At 42.3% G+C, this 16404-nt stretch overlaps 1 protein-coding gene across 6 annotated transcripts in view; it reads right to left on the bottom strand.

Moving 5' to 3' along the window:
- The window catches only part of TMEM94 (transmembrane protein 94), a 47555-nt gene that overhangs the window by 23012 nt on the left and 8139 nt on the right, over window positions 1-16404 (bottom strand). For 2 of the 6 annotated variants that reach the window (XM_048965104.1, XM_048965107.1), the window contains exons 1-9: window positions 12882-13053; window positions 7008-7127; window positions 6201-6328; window positions 5484-5620; window positions 4628-4824; window positions 3451-3602; window positions 2711-2813; window positions 2330-2416; window positions 1675-1791 (exon numbers count right to left, since the gene is read on the bottom strand). In XM_048965104.1, coding sequence (XP_048821061.1) covers window positions 1675-1791; window positions 2330-2416; window positions 2711-2813; window positions 3451-3602; window positions 4628-4824; window positions 5484-5620; window positions 6201-6328; window positions 7008-7127; window positions 12882-12935 — 1095 coding nt within the window. In that variant the 5' untranslated portion in view covers window positions 12936-13053. Of the gene's footprint in view, window positions 1-1674; window positions 1792-2329; window positions 2417-2710; window positions 2814-3450; window positions 3603-4627; window positions 4825-5483; window positions 5621-6200; window positions 6329-7007; window positions 7128-12881; window positions 13056-16404 lie in introns of those variants that run through there. The other 4 variants (XR_007380476.1, XM_048965108.1, XM_048965105.1 and 1 more) reach the window with 4 other exon arrangements.

The raw sequence follows: 16404 nt of genomic DNA, 5'->3' as shown, positions 1-16404 counted from the left end.
TGGCAGATATGCTTGCAGTGACTCAAGGTGTTTAAGAAGTTTAGGTGTTTAAAAAGTTTACTTAATCAAAAAGATGGTAAAAGGGATTGTGAGCAGTTACCACAGAACAGGAACTTTATTGATTTGTTCTTAAATCTATGAGACAAAGGAGGTTAAGTTTCAAGTGCTGGAAATCAGATTCTACGAAAACGCTAACATATGAATGTCAATTTTTAATACTAAATCATTACTGAAACAACCTGTCAAAAGCAGCAGGAATATTTTCAAACCAACATCAAATCCCCTACTAAAAGGAATGCTGCTATAATGCAACCATAGTAATGAAACTTGAGGCAGGGGCTCCTTTTGGGCAGCCAGTGGTATCTGCCATGCAGTTACGACTAACTGGTCATAAGAGTTGCCTATGGCCTTAAAAAAAAAAAAAAAAAAGGAAATCAAAGAGCTTGAATGTAATGGGAGGGTGCAGAAGATGGAGAGAAGTGTCACACACGCCAAATGACTGAAGAAGGTCTTACACTTTAAACAGAATATAGAGAATGAAAGAGTGAAATAGAGATGCCAAAAGTACGCTTCCCTAGTGAAGAGTGAGAATGACTAAGGCACACTACAATGGTTTTTCTGCAGCAACAAAGTTGGAGGATTGAGTTTGAGATGTCACAGAAAGAGCTGGTTGGACAGAATGAGTTGCCTGTACAAGAAGATACAAAAGAACTCAACACAGGTGCAAATGTGAGTAACAAGGCAAATGGATATGTTGAGAATGAGGAAGTATGGAAGCTAAGGAGTTCTGATGCGTAGGGCAAGAGATGGTTCTAAGGATAGTAACAAAGTGATGCTGAGAATGGATGGAAAATGTAGAAAGGAGGAAACACTGAAAAGGGATGGTAAAGGTGCAATTGTGCCATTGGAGGGGGAAGCATGAGTTTATCCTCCCAGTTTAGTCGTGTACAACCCATAGGGCAGAGAACAGAAAACAGAACCAGCACCACAGAGGCCAAGGAATAACATGAAGGAGAGAGAAACTTCGTTCAAGCACAGGCTTAGCAGAAATCAGCAGAGACAACAAACAGCACAGTGCACCTCACCAATGTTGCCACTGGGAGAAAATAAGAGACACCCATCAGCATATCCAGTTCAAAATCACATATCCATCAGACTACCAAATTTCCATTTGCCAAACCAGAACAGTCACCAGAAATTTGCCTTACTTTCTGACCCACTGGCAAGGCTAGGTCTGCAAGCCAAGCCCCAGAGCCTCAAGAAAGGGCTGCTCAGCCCACAGGTTATAACAAAGGATCTTATGTATCACATTCCTTTTCCATGGCTTAATTTCTCTAGTTATGGACACTGTGTGGCCTTTATCTCCATGTTGACTCCTCTGACAGTATACATTTAGCTGATAGAAAGCGCATGCCTTGAAGAGATTTAGGGTATCACTGAATCTTCCTATCACCCATGGGGTATAGAATGCATTTGTAGGCCAGCTGAAAAACTGAAACATCTGTGCAAGAAAAAGTCACATGGTGCTGCAGGAAAATGATCTAGCCAGGACGCTCAAAGATCCAACAGTTTTTTTTTTTTGATTATGTGCCAAATGCACTGTCCTTGCTTCACAGAGCCCTTCTCATCTACTGCTCCTTTCTCTGCAATGGTTTGATGTGGACAGATACCTACCAGTGAGGTGGATGAGGCCTTACTCATCTGGGCCAAGACTCTGGCTTCTCCAAAGGCTGTAGCAAGAATCCACAGGACAGGAAAAAGCAATGGAAGGATGGGCAGGACTCCATTCACCTGAAAAAATAAAACCTCCAGTCACAAGTAAGCACAGAGACAACAAGAAGTTAAACCTGTTATACAACCTCTTTTCCACCAGAGTGGACTGGTAAAAGGCAACAGCAGGAAGTACACGGACAGCTTGCACTGAAAGCAACACAGTATAGGGAGAGGCACAGAAGGGGAGACACACATACCCTTAAGAGTTTGTAATGAAGAAGGCTATGAATAAATTGCATCAACTTGTAGCTGTTTTTTCTTTTTGCTGAATTTGGCATAAGCTCTTAAAGTTTAAAAGAAAAACATACCACATACATATGTGTATTTACAGATATGGATACACGGTGAGAAAGAAAGAGAAAACAAAGAACAACACAGAAGGAACAGACAGGGTAGTGTTATTGTTCTTCACCACTGAGAGCTCTTGGGTCTGATGTGCACAGGGCAGTGCGTACACAGGATGTTGTCATGGAATGAAGCAAGTTGCTGATGGAGGGAATTGCCACAGCGGTGCTTTGGGGTAGAAAGGGGTAGTGGAGCTCAGCACATTCTTTACCTGTAGCTGAAGAAGAGTATGCTGCCAAGAAGCAATTCCAGGAGCTTTGAAAATGAAGCGCACAGCATTGGTGATTAGGAAGCCAGCCTGCAATTCAGAGTTGACACCATCAGCAAATTACTGGTACTTGTAAGGAAGTTTTTGCTTCCTCATAACATTCTCAGCCCTGAGAAAAAAAATCTGGAGGATACAGTTGGTCTGCTGTTCTTCACTCTCATAGATGGGCAGCTCAGTAGTTCTGCTCCTCTGCACTCCTGAAGATACACATCAGCTGCATGAGTTAGAGCTGGGCCACAATTTCCTGTTGACAGCTGCAAATTCTTCACCTTTATTGACAAAACACAGCTATATTCAATACCAAAGGCTTGAAATGAGACCTACCAGTACAATAGGGACAGCATATTTCAACATCACAGACTGTACAGTGAATCTCTCATTATCCAGGGCTGTCACAGGACGTGACAACGCCATTTCCAGACACCACCTGAAAAAACAGAAAACAGCTTGCAATTTTAGGAAACAAGATCCTAGCCCTGCACTTTTCTCAGATAGAAACTGTGTTCAGCCTTTGCTAACAAGGAGAGCCTTTGAAAGAGAAACCAAGACTCGACAGGTTTAAGATGGAGAATATCTTTTTTTTTCCCCCCAAAATGTGGCTTGCTTTCAAGTTGGAATGGATGCAGTGATTTTATAATTATCTCAAGATCCTGGCCTCTGAGTTACAGAAGATGCCACTGGCCAGAGATTTATCAATTAATCTACATCCTCAGTCTCAATCTCTGAGATTTAAAATAATCTCAACGGGGTCAAAAATCTCTGCTATCAAATGCATGAAATCTATGACCTCCCTGTATTGTTGAAATTGACTTTGAAAGTAATGAGCAGTAATGCATATGTTAGCATGCATGTTTTTAAATATCAGTCTATCAGCTAACAAGGACAAGTGAAGACAAACAGTAACAATCTTACAGCAAGGCATTCCTAGGTAATACAGATGACACAGCAAAGCATATTAGGAAATTCCTGGGCTGGACTGGTAAAATTTCTCTTTTTTGCTGATAGAAGGCATCAGCAAGGATCAAGATAAGCTGTGAAACCGTTGAGCACAGTATTTAACTCACCTGACATTATCAATTATTGGAGTCTTCAAGACACGGAACAGACGATACAGCTGAGGGTTCTGAGGTCCCTTTTTCACTTCTCCTCTTGGGGAGGGTGGAGGTGAGAAAGGTGGAAATAGATCTCCTGGCTCCAGAACTATGTGCTCATCATCCTAGAAAAGAAGTCAGTGAGCCAAAGGCTGCTCATCTGGGGCCTCAGTGGAATCCTGTTTCTGCGGACTGGAGGTTGAGTCCAGCAGCATTTCTCCCACCACAAGTGATAATACACACTTGTCACAGTTCTCTGTCAGCTCTCAAAAATTCATTAGTTAAACTGCTGCTTCAAACTTCAAGCAAAATTAAATGCTCGTGGGCCTTCAGAAGTAACAAAACACACCTGGTTATTCATGAATTTTAGCATTTCATAGAATCATGGAGTGGCCTGGGACCTCAAAAACCATCTAGTTTGAACCCTCCTGGTATGCGCAGGGTTGCCAACCACCGGACCAGGCTGCCCAAAGCCACATCTAGCACGGCTTTGAATGCCTCCAGGGATGAGGCATCCACAACCTCCATGGGCAACCTGTTCCAATGCATCACCACCCTCTGAGTGAAAACTTCCTCCTAATATCTAACCTAAGTCTTTGCTGTCTTAGTTTAAAAGCATTTGGATTAAAAGTCAAAATTAACAACAAAGGTAAGTAAATGTCAAGCTTTAAACTGTTGCTAAGCTTCTTTAAGCAGCAAACTCTTTGCATAGATTTTGCAATTGATTTGCTAATGTACTTCTATTCCAGGTAGTTTATGTTACTTTCTTTCACACTAAATCAGTAGCAAGAAGGTCAAAACAGACAAACTCACTGCTCCACATAAAAAAACAGGACAAAGTAGAGGGATTGTATATCATATCATCCTACTGGACAGATTTATTATACTTAAATCAGCAGCATATTACACTTAACCCTTGACCTGGAAAATGGATGAATGGAGATATGGTGCTTCAGTATCACATTAGTGTCTCCAGTCTGTTGGGTTTGGGTGTTTTTAAGGAAGATAGAGCTGTCTAACAAAGCACTTTCTTTGAACTGGAGTTTCAAAGCATTTCAAAGGTCAGAAGAATCAAATATTCCCATAATTCATACTTTGAGATTTCGAGTATTAATAAGAAAAGGCCAGGGAACTAAGACAAGCAAGTTACCTTAATTCCTCTCAGAGAAGCAAACGATTCCTGTCCTGGCCTCAAAGCAATGACATCTCCTTCTACTAACAGGCTTACAGGCAGGTTCACAAGTTGACCATCCCTGTATGCCCAATGAAGGGACCAGGATGGGGCATAAGGCATATGGAGATCAGGGTACATGGAGTCTGGCCATTTCACCTCTTTGCTAAGTGTATCTGAAAGCACACGATGTGAAGAAATTACGTGATAAAATTTGGAAGAGGCCAATCATACATCAATTTACATTTCATAGTGGCTATAGGCCCTCCAGTGCTAAGATTGGTCCATGCCCATGAACTTTAACCTTGTTAGCTTTCCCTTCCCCCCCCTCCACCCTCTATAATCATTAAACATTGTCACACGGTAACATTAAATACATACTCATACAGTGAAAAAGCTAGGGAATGTCTTAAAGGTGTCACACTGAAATGAACTGCCACCTTGAGTTCAAAAGCCCCCATTGAGAAGATGCTTATGTACAGCAATTTATTTCCTTCTGTTCTATGTTGTAGCACAATCTCACATTTTCTTCTTTCATCATCTGCAGCAAGGCAGATACTTTTGTAAGAAATTTGGGATTTGAATTACTCCAAAGCACAGACACAACACACACCTATCTGGTAACATACCAGATGGAAGTGCATGGCCACAACACAGCTCAAAATAATGATTCCACAGGACAGGCATGACACAGGACACAGCTATCACTCCTGTTTCTGTGTAACATAGGGCAAGGCTAGTAAGCTCAATTAATAATACATGATCAAGTTTTGGAGAAAAATCCAATGTGGTGGAAATACAAATCCAAATGACAGACAGATGAATGAGGCCTCACCATTTATCTTATCAATGATCATCTGAAGTCTTCTCTCCACCTCTTTACACTTCAGCCTCTCCTGACGTCCAATCATGAAGAGATCCAAGAGGAGAAGGAGGAAGAGTGCCAATGCATTAACTATTTCAGCGCCTTGGCTTCGCACAGCAAAAACAGAAGAAAGCAGAAAGCAGTTGAGTTTTGAGTAAGTGAGCAGAATATGCTGCCAGCCACCCACAGAGATAAATGCACATCTGTTCAATTGTTTATTCCTACATCCCAAAGACTCATGTTTAAAAAAGAAAAGCAGAGAAGCCACAGCCACACTGCTTCAAGAACCAGGGAAGTTTGAAAAGACCTGTCTCAATTAAAAAACACCCTTACAAATACAGTCAAGCATGTTATGGTTCTTGTAACCATAAAGTAGTTTCTCTTATGAGTCACTAACTTCTCTAGTTTCAAAATCCTCCTGAACAATTCTAACGTCTCAGGATTTTTTAAGTTCTAGGAAAACTGTAGAAAGAAAATCTCATTCTCTCCACAAGATGCTCTATGGGTAGATTAGAAGTAGAATTAAGTTAGTTGAAGTTTTGTGGAAGGGAGAGGGACAGAATTACCAGAACACGTTCACGATTACACAGAATGAGGGACAATGATGATACGTCAGCCATACACAGAATCAAGAGGATGTAAAATTATCGTTTGCTTCAGTCAACCAGTAAATGATTTTTTGCTTACTTTCCCTGTGGCTGGCTCCCAGAGCAACAGAGCAGCAACACCACTGCCAGAAGCATCAGAGATGCACCAGGCCAGTGGAAACAGGAGCAACGGTTACCATGGTACAAAAAACTGCTTCTCCATGCCTCCTACAAAAGGAAAGCAGCAGAAAGCATTCATAAAATACAAAGCTAGGTATTCAAAAAAGTAGAGGAAAGATAAAGGCAGCATTAACAGACACTCCAAGGTGAACACAACTTTGTAAATCCCTTTAGAATTAAACAGAGCATCCCAGATCAGCTATGCAAATGCTACAGCACTAAAGATTGTTCAGCTGGGGAGTCTGGGTGTGCATCGCTATCTTTAGTCTTGCTCAGAAGAATGAAGAGACTTCTGTGCCAGGCTACTCCACTGTCACTATCTAGAAAGAAATATCTTTAAGTAGCATGAATAAACACTAGGACTTTGTATTCAATGCATGTACCAGATAAACACGGAGGACAAGGGAAGACCGTTGAGTTCCACTTCTCTTTCTCTCCACTTAATATGGCTCTCCTGCACACACTGCCATTAGTGGCTCTAGAAGATGTTAGATCCTTAATAGTGGAAGCTAAGCTCCTGAAGAACACCAGCAGCCACAAGAGAAGTGCTGAGAAATGTACCCCTAGGTAATTCCTTGCTTTGTTCCCAAAGACTTTGGCAGCTCTAAACCTGGAAACTTTGACTGCTGCTGCTGCAAAGAGGAAATGCAGCCAACTTTCAGTTAATCCTCCACTTTGCTTTGAAAAGGGGAAAATGAGCAAAACCTAATGCTGCTTGGTGTCTTACCTTCCATGAAGTCACTTTTTTCCGTTCCTTCTGATGTCCCTCCAGCAGTGTTGTCAACTGGTCTCTCAAGATCATAAGAGCTTTCTTTGTGGTAAGGCCCAAACCTGAGGTCACCTCATCCTGAAGTGCCAGAAAAACAAACTGTTTAGTACTTTCCTATTTTCCTTTTCAGCTTGTTTCTGGTGGCTAACTGAGCACCCTACTGTGAATGCCTCACACTCATCACAACCAGTTTGATTATTCATTTCCCTGAAATCATCTCTCTTCTAGTGACTGCTGGCTGAAATTATAGCACCTATATAGTCATACACCAAGTCATTTCTGCAAAACAATGTTCTTCTTAGCAGTGACTGGGGACAATACTAAGAAAGACTGCTCAGTTCTGAGGTTACAGACACCTGAACTGGTATCAGCTTATACAGACAACAGAACGCAGATGGTTACACTGAAATTTTATTGATATGGGATAGATTTTGCTAACATAACTAACAACTAAGCAGTAGAATACCTGCAGTGCTAAAAAAGAGGGGTCCAGTTTCTACAACTGCTAATTACAAATTTTAGTTCTGTACTCTGCTTCAGTGGCTACAAAATCTCCCAGATTTAAGTGCTAGGCCACTCAAAGGTTCAGGAAGAGATTATTCCAGCATCAACAAATCCTTTTACAAGAGAAAGCACTGGAGTCTTTAGTGCTGAATTGTGAGAACGTACAGGTGAGGCATTCTGGCTTGAAGGGAGCGTATGCAGTCCAAACTACTACTCCTTCATTATTCAGTAAAGAGGCAAGAGCCTGAAAGGATACAACCCAAGGGAGAGCTATTTGGGCAGCACTGCCATAAGTTTCTGATTATCACGAAAGTAGGGCAAATGCTTGAGTTTCCAGGATAAGAACACAAGCATTTACCTTCCTTTCAAATCCGAGACTGCTGAGAGGTACTGGGACTACCAGATCACTGAAAGTGAATCAAGGAAAAGCAGGCAGGTGGCTGCTGCGAATACCATGGTACTGCACAATAGAATTTCTCGCTTGCATTTCATGCTTTAATAGAAATACCCTTAAGGTGACAGTGAACAGAATATCCTCCACATTAGCAGTGCTCAGGTATATCATGCTGTTTACAGAGTACAGACCTACTAAACACAAAGCAGGCAGGAAGCTTCCCTCAGCTCCCACTAGTGTGACACATATTCTAGCAAATACAGTTCAGGCGGGATCCGTGGCTTTTCCCACTACTGCAGTCACAAGCTCTTCCCAGCTCTCTGCTGTTCAGCTATATGCATGGACATCCAGCTCTGCAAATGCATCTCAACTCTGGTTTGCACTTTTCTTTGTGTTCCATGAATAAGTGTTTTTGTTGATGAACTTCTACTAGAAATTAACCTTGCACTTTGAATCCATTTACTCTGATGACTCAATCAAAAACTGTAACAGCAGTGTCAAGAAATGGCTGATAGCTGCTCTTTAAAATATCATCCAGGCATTCACCTCTCCCTTCCCCCAACTTATCAGGCACAATTTGAAACAGCAAATTCTGGCCACACAGTCTAGTAGTGCTGCTTTAGCTGCAATTTTTTAGAAATAAAAATAAACCTGCTTAGTTTTCATTCTCCGTGTCACTTTTAGGAATTCAGGAAGCAGTTCTGTATTGTTCTTGGAAGCAGCTCAGGTATCAGCAGCACAGGACTAAACATAGAATTCGCCTAAAGACTCCCGAGGGAGAAGATGGCAGGCAGCAAACTGGCAACAGGCACACCATGGCACCATGGGGGTGCTGCAAGCAGGAGTGCCTGAGAGCAACACAGAGTAAGCATCAACCACGTTCTCTCTCTCCTGACTGCTAGCTGACTGGGGCACAGCAAAGCACTCAGAAAAACATTTACCCTTTCTTTCCAACAGTGAGAAAGAAGTCAGATAAATAAGGTGGAAACTGAAATGCAGCAATAGGGGGACTTTAACCAAAAAGCAATATCTGCTTAAACACCACTGAGTTGATCCCAACCAGTACAGAAGAAATGTGAGGAAACCTGTGCTTAATGACAACATTTAATACAGCGATGTACTCCTAGAAAGTGTCACATCATAGTAGGGAGCAAGTAAGAGAAGGGAGCAAATTCAGAGGGAACCAAGAAGTTTCCTGAAACATTTGCACACCTGCTCCAGTCTTAACACAGGTGTTATGGTTTTGCCATAGGATCGGTCAAGGAAAGAAGATGCAGTAGGTAAGAAAGAACAAAGTCTGGAAGGGATGATGAGGAGGAAGAATAAAGATTTTTAAACACCCATCTTGACACTTAAAACATGGAGTTTATGATAAAGTAAGCAGATAGAGCCAGGTAAACAAACACTGTAATATTGTTAGTGAGCTGCCTGTGCTAACTCAGAAAACCGTAGGTTTGGCTCTCCAGGGAAGAAACCAGAAGCAGCTCAGAACTAGAAGTGGAGCAGTATCAATAGACTTAGTGTTGCTTTCTCCCTCCGTAGTTTGACATAGGGATATCAGTTGCCAAATACCAAATCCAGGAGTTTGTTTCAACAGCCTTGCCTGCCTCAGAGCAAAAAGGTTTCCTTTCTCTTCCTCATGCTTTCAGGTTGTGTATAGGAAAATGCTGTTTATTATCTGCATTTTCTCTTACAATAACAAGTTATTCCTGAGCATCGCCACCTAGTCATGTCTGCTTCCTGCATTAGTATCCTGAATTCCTCTTATTTTCATGCAGCCATCACACATCCACAGTAGCATATTTATTTACTGTATCAGTATTTACATAATATGTGCTGTTGAATATGTGCCAAACATTTGTTAAACAATACTGGAGCACAAATATACGTTCTGCATTATAAAACTCACTCTTTCCACTGCCTCTATAGGCATGCACACTTATTCAACCTTACACAGCGGTAGATACATTTTGTCCTCTGTGGATTTGGTTCTTGCAGAATAAAGCTTCTCACCAAGATTACAGTGCATTTCAACATAATTGCCTTTAAAAAGGCTGTTAAAAAAAAAAAAAATAAGTGAATAGGAATCAGAAGATTTGCTAGAGGGTTCAGTTTTCATAGATTGCAATTCTACCTCTCCGATTCAGAGTGGTATGGAAAGCTCCTACTAGGAAGCTGTCAGATTCTTTCCCTCTCTCCAGGATGCATACACTAAGTCCCCTTTTTCAACACTTTGACTCAACTGCTTCTCAGATTTCAACAGTTGGAGGCAGGAAACTGTGCAAGAGAATCTTCTTCCTTTTTCTGAGAGCTATTTTGCATTGCTCTAGCAGAAACAAGAACGCGTTTTTTAATTTAACAGTTATATTTTTCACGCTATTAATCTAATTCATTGATTACACCTCATGAAATGTGTTATTCACAGCTTCAAAAACACATGAAAAGAATCAACTTCATCAGATACATCTGCATAACATAAAGTCAGATTCTTGCTTATAACAAGGCACAATACAACGCAGTGTATAATCAATGGATATTAAGATGCTACAATCACAAAATAAACAAGAGAAGTAAAGTAGATTATGATAACAAAAGAGAATAAATGGAAGGCTTACCCTTATGCTGGGCTCACCCACAAAACACCAGAAGAGGCAATCTCCAGAAGAGATCCTTCCCCACTGGTAGCCAGCTCTTCAATAGATCTAGGAGGGGTGCAGCCAGGCTCCACCTCTTCTAGCAGCACAGGTGAATTGCCTTCACCTGTGCTCCTGTGGCTGGCTCATGGCCCACCTCAGGTGATCAATCAGAGGTTCAGGCCATGACTCAGCAGTTCCCATACACCCACGGTGCACTTTTTTTTGTCCAATCAAAGGGGATGGCAGACCATATACACAAAAGCACGCCATTTCTTCAGGCAACATTTCTTACAGCAAGATAGTGCTAGAGAGTGATTTATTTTTGTTCTAAAGTAAGTCATACTTCAGTGTGCTACAGCTCTGTCTAAGTGCGGCTGCTGAGTTAGTGCTCAGGCTATCTATAATAATATCTATAATAATGGTTATTATATATATATGCAGATATAGATATCTGTAGCATGACGGATGTACCAGCAAAGCTAGGAGATAGCCACTCTAGGCAAAGGTTTCCCCGTTGTTACCTACATTCTTGGTCTCAGTTACGTGTTTTGTCTTTGTTGGTGTTCACCCAGTTACTTTTAAAGAGAGATCTATCCTGATTCCACAAGTGCGCTTGCCAAGTGACCCAAAACATATAAAGCTTCTACCCTTACCTATTTCCACTCCAGATGTAATAATGAAGGACAACCTCTTCACTGAGAATCTGGGCTGTCAGCAACAGCTGGATTCTGCTTCTGCCATAGATTTCTGCGTGACGAGGAAAATCTAAAGCTCTTCTGTGCTTTAGCTTCTTGTCTCTACAATGGGACTATTAACTCCCTACCAGCTGTATGTACGTGAAACTATAATATTCACCAACTCTATTGAACACTACTGGAAAGCACAGAAAAGAAGAAATGCATGTTGATATTTGCATAATTCAGGCAGCTCCACTAAGCACATCATAGCTCTATGGGAACTACTGTCTTTAGGACTGGACATACAGGGAAAGGTACCAGAAGGCACAAATGAACACAGCTATTAAAACTTGTCACCTGATACGAACCTGGCAGCCACAGCTTAACTGTTGGTGGTCTCAAATACAATGAAAAAAGCTAAGTCTTCTGCAAAGCAGTGCCCAGATTAATGGACAGAGAACAGTCAACAACTGTCTCCTTCCTCCATCTGCAGCAGCAGTATGAAAGGCAGCCCAGAACCCCCCACCCCAGGATAAATGAGGCCCCACAGCATGGTAACTGAGTGCCTGGGGGGGCTTCCCTGGGGAAGCTGCTTTAAAAGCTCTCTGCTGCTCATCACCTGTAGACTTACACTGCAAAGAAACAGAGCAGCAGAAGCAACAATCTCTGATGTGTGGCCAGAGCAGCACTAATTGGCTACATTTTGCTTGGAACAGAGTCCATTTCATAGCACACAATGACGTTCAAATTTTATGCCCTCTGTGAAGCACAGAGTAAGATGCCAACAGGCACAATCAACCTTTCTACATGGGTAATGCAAAGCTCAGTACTTTCTTTCTCCCTCAGCTAGTAGCAGCTTAGCAGTACAACTGTTTTGAATTGCACCTTTGCTTGTCCGTTCCTTTGGTCCTGTTTGCAGCAGCACATTCCCAGCCACAGTTCCTTGCTCCACCAGGCTGCTGTCAGGATGAGGCAGAGTTTATGCAGTGCCTTGAAGCTCAGAGATCAGTTACGGCTCCGTATTTATTTATTCTGTTTTTGATACACACTATGGTGCTTTACGCCAATGCAGAGCTTATTCCAGAGGATGTTAATCTCCTCTCTCAGACAAGTTCAGAAATTCAAATGTTCAGAAATTCACAGAACTTCAGCAATTCTTTCGTCTTCCCATTAGTTTCTTTCCCACCACCACTTTTTATCTGAAGACTCTGAGGACTAAAAGTACTATATAGCCTGGCAGATGCACCACAAAACATGTTTAAAAGGAATACTGATGTTCAACAGCCACAGATCAAAGCACACAGAAGAAACAGACAAATTTAAGTCAAAAGGTAGAGGAGTAGCAAAGCAGGTGCTAAATTCATCTCTGCCCCCTCCCATTGGTCCTACAATTAAACCTGTGATTTAAAACAAGGCTTCTCTTACCAACCCCTCCAACAACAAAGCCATTCCCTTGCTAAAAATCTTCACTGCTTCATGTCCTGCTATAACGTCTTTCCTCAAAACCTCCAAGCATTTCATGCAGAGCTTATTCACATCAGCTTTTCACATCAGGCAAGATGCAGGCTAGGGAAGGAGAGAGAAAAAGCCATTTTGAATTTAAACATTGAGAGAAACTTACTTTGTGGCATTTGCCTTGGTGGGTGATCCAGAAATCAGCCTGCTTAAAGAGCATCTGGCCTACACTCCTGAGCCACTTATACAGCAACTTGCACTGCTGCTGCTCTCCAAAAATGAGAGCAGAGAAGGAGAGAGAGAAAGACTGTGCGCAACCCAGCACTGCAGAGAATGAGACAGAAGCAGCAGAGTGAAGCACCAGTCTGCTGATTAATTCAGCCTGTTTCAGTCACGCTGCAGATCAAGCAAGGAGGCGGTGGATGGGGGTGGGGGATGGAGGAGAGAAAGGGAAAAAGACAGAGACAGAAGGAAGTTTGCCCATAGCCCCAGACATCTGAAAGAATAGTCCTTCATCAGAGTTGATTCAGCTAGAATCCCTCGGATCCCTAGAATTCCCTGTCTGTAGAGATGCATATGCACGCATAGTAAGGGCTGATGCCGACAGACAGGGCTCTCTAGAAAAACAGATGGCAAATCAGATGGGACAAAGTGCTGTAAAATATACTATAGAAGAAGGAACACCTAAGCAGCCAAGGGACAAAAAACAGGTAAGAGACAGAGAGCCCCAGGAATGCTGATTTCCCTATGTAACTCTAGGAGAATCATCCAGGGGACTCCATAGCTTTGAATTCAAGCTCAACTTAAAAATAAATAGGATGGCTACAGGTCCAGTCTGAGGTGTTCCTGCCCTCTTTTCCTGTTGATAGTGTGTCTTAGTTTCAGCCAGGATGGAATTGTATTCTCCAGAGTCCCAACTGAAACTAAGACATAGAGAAAACAGCAAATGCCCCAATAGCTTTCACACATCCTGCACCACCCTATCTAAACCAAAAGGTGCATAGAGATTCTTCATAGCCATAATCATGTCTGGGGCTCACCGCTTACTGCCAGCTGTTCAGTGCCACAGAGAGGTGAAGAAATAGTGCAGACAGGGAAGGGCTGAGTGCAATGACAGGTAATGAAAAGGCCTTTGGAGGCAAGGAAGGAATGAACTTTCTCTCATTCTCATATTTTGCAGGAATTGCTTCCTTTTTGTTGTTGGAAGTAAACATCTTTCTAAGTGGGTTTTTATATAGCTCCTGCTTCAGTACTGTCCTGATTCTCTCCAAGCTACCCAGTTTTGCAAAGCAATCATTACATCAATTATTTCCTTCCACATAGAAAAGGGTGAAGAACTGGAACCATGTCAATAGCTTGCCAAGGATTATAGCCAATCTGTATAAAATGGAACAGGCATTTATTGCAAAGACTTCCAGTCTCAGCATATTGTGCAGCTCTGAACACCACATGCAGGTGTCAGGACTTGCCTACCAGTCCTAGCCAAAATCTTTACTTCCTCTCCTCACTTGAGAATCAGATGCCTAAATAGACACACTTTATATTCTTTGCTTAAAGCCAGAAATACAGTGATTGTAGGTCTCCATATTGATAATAGATGCAACGTTGATCTAAGACAATTCCTGAAAGAATGAGTTATCATCTTCACGTTGGCACTGAGTTATACTTTGGTATGTCATCTCACAAAGCTCTCAAATCTTGAAAGGAAGCAGCCACCATATTTAATGTCAATTCACTACAGAGCAGGAGGAGAAAAAAGGAAAAAGATATTCTTCATAGTTCTGTGGAGTACTTTGTTTCCTAGACAACAATTTTTAATTGCAGAAAAGAACAAAATGTCCTAATGGTACATTTTTTTCTTACATACTCTTTTCACTATATTCACCTACTCAGTTTGTCACAAACTAAAAAAAGTAAGGGAGAAAAAAAGGAACACTAACTACAATACTGGGCAAATCCTCACATACCATACATGTATCAGCCCCTTTCCAACTTAGTGTTTCTTGTGGCTCTGCATCTTCTGGAGACTTAAATGAATGTAAATAAAGCAACTTGTCAGTAACAGAGCAAGGCCTCTGACATGGTCCCATACCACATCCTTATCTCTAAATTGGAGAGGTATGGACTTAAAGGCAGAACTATTTGGTGGATAAGGAATTGGCTGGGTGGTCAAAGACAGAGGATTGTGGTAAATGACTTCATGTCCAGGCAAAGGGTGCTGACGAGTGGTGACCCTGAGGGGTCTGTCTTGCGTCTGGTACTCTCTAACATCTTTATCAATGACACAGGTGATGGGATCAAGTACACTCCTGGCAAGTTTGTGGACAACACCATGTTGAGTTTTGCAGTTGATACAACAGGAGGAAGGGATGCCATCCAAACTCAAAAGGTGGGGCTGTGTAAACTTAATGAGGTTCAACAAAGCCAAGTGCAGGTGTTGCACTCAAGTCAGGACAACCCCAGATACACATACAGATAGGGAGAAAAACTTGAGAGTAGCTGTATCCTGGTCTGCATCAGAAGAGCAGTGGCCAGGACAAGGGAGGTGATCGTCTCCCTTACTCTCTGCCCCTGTGAGGCACCATCTGGAGTACTGGGTCCAGATCTGGGACCCCCAACACAGGAAAGATGTGGAGCTTTTAGAAAGGGTCCAGTGGAGAGCCATGAGTATGATCAGAGCGCTGGAGCACCTCTCCTGTGAAGACAGGCTGAGCGAGCTGGGCTTGTTCAGTCTGGAGAAGAGAAGGGTGCAGAAAGACATCTTTATGGCCTTCCAATATCTAAAGGGAGATTATAAACAGGAGTGATATCAACTTTTCACATGTGTAGCGATAGGGCAAGTGGAAATGGTTTTCAAATAAAGGAGGGGAGATTTAGAGGAGAAAGTTTTTCACTGAGAAGGTGGTGAGGTGCTGGAACAGGTTGCCCAGAGATACTGTGGGTGCCCCATCCCTGGAGGTGCTCAAGGCCGGGCTGGATGGGGCCTAGGCAACCTGATCTACTGCTTGATCCAGCAGCTGGCAACCCCGCCTCTGGCAGGGGGTTTGGAACTGGATGATCCTTGAGGTCCTTCCCAACCCAAGCCATTCTATGATTTCCCGATTCTACGATATACTTCATCTATGTTGTTCCACCATGGTGCTTCAGTCTCAGCCTAAAGAGGACTTGTTCTAGGCATTAGAGTTGTTTCTGTAAGCTATTCAGTCTCTCACCTTCACTGAGACTCTCTGTAAAGGGTACTGATTGAAAAGTGAGTATTCGCACCCTACAACTCAACATATTTAAGTAGTTCTGTGGGGAAACAATTTCTGGCCTCTGCCAGGCCAAGCCATGTGTAAATCCATCAAACAGAAATGAATTTCCCAAATGCATCACCTGGGTTAACTGACATTTCCTAAAACAAAACTGAAAAGCCATTAAAATCCACAGCTGACTTGTGAGTGCATGAAAAAATCACAACATTGTATCTTGAAAGCCCTACTCACAGATCTGTTCACCACTTGAAGATACCTAGATCTCACCACACTGAATGTTGATATAACAATGGAGGTGATTCTTACGGAACAGCACTCTGCCATTGCTGGACAACCTGGCAGCAGACCTTTCCTACTGAGGCAAGTGAGTACATCTCGATGAGTGTCAAGGTGACAGAAGTCTCAATTTTTGTATTAACCATGGATTATATTGTC

The sequence above is a fragment of the Lagopus muta genome, chromosome 18 (genome assembly GCF_023343835.1).
Source record: "Lagopus muta isolate bLagMut1 chromosome 18, bLagMut1 primary, whole genome shotgun sequence".
NCBI classification, from domain to species: Eukaryota; Metazoa; Chordata; class Aves; order Galliformes; family Phasianidae; genus Lagopus; species Lagopus muta.
The sequence above is the reverse complement of the archived record's forward strand: the minus strand, read 5'-3'. Positions and strand labels throughout refer to the sequence as shown.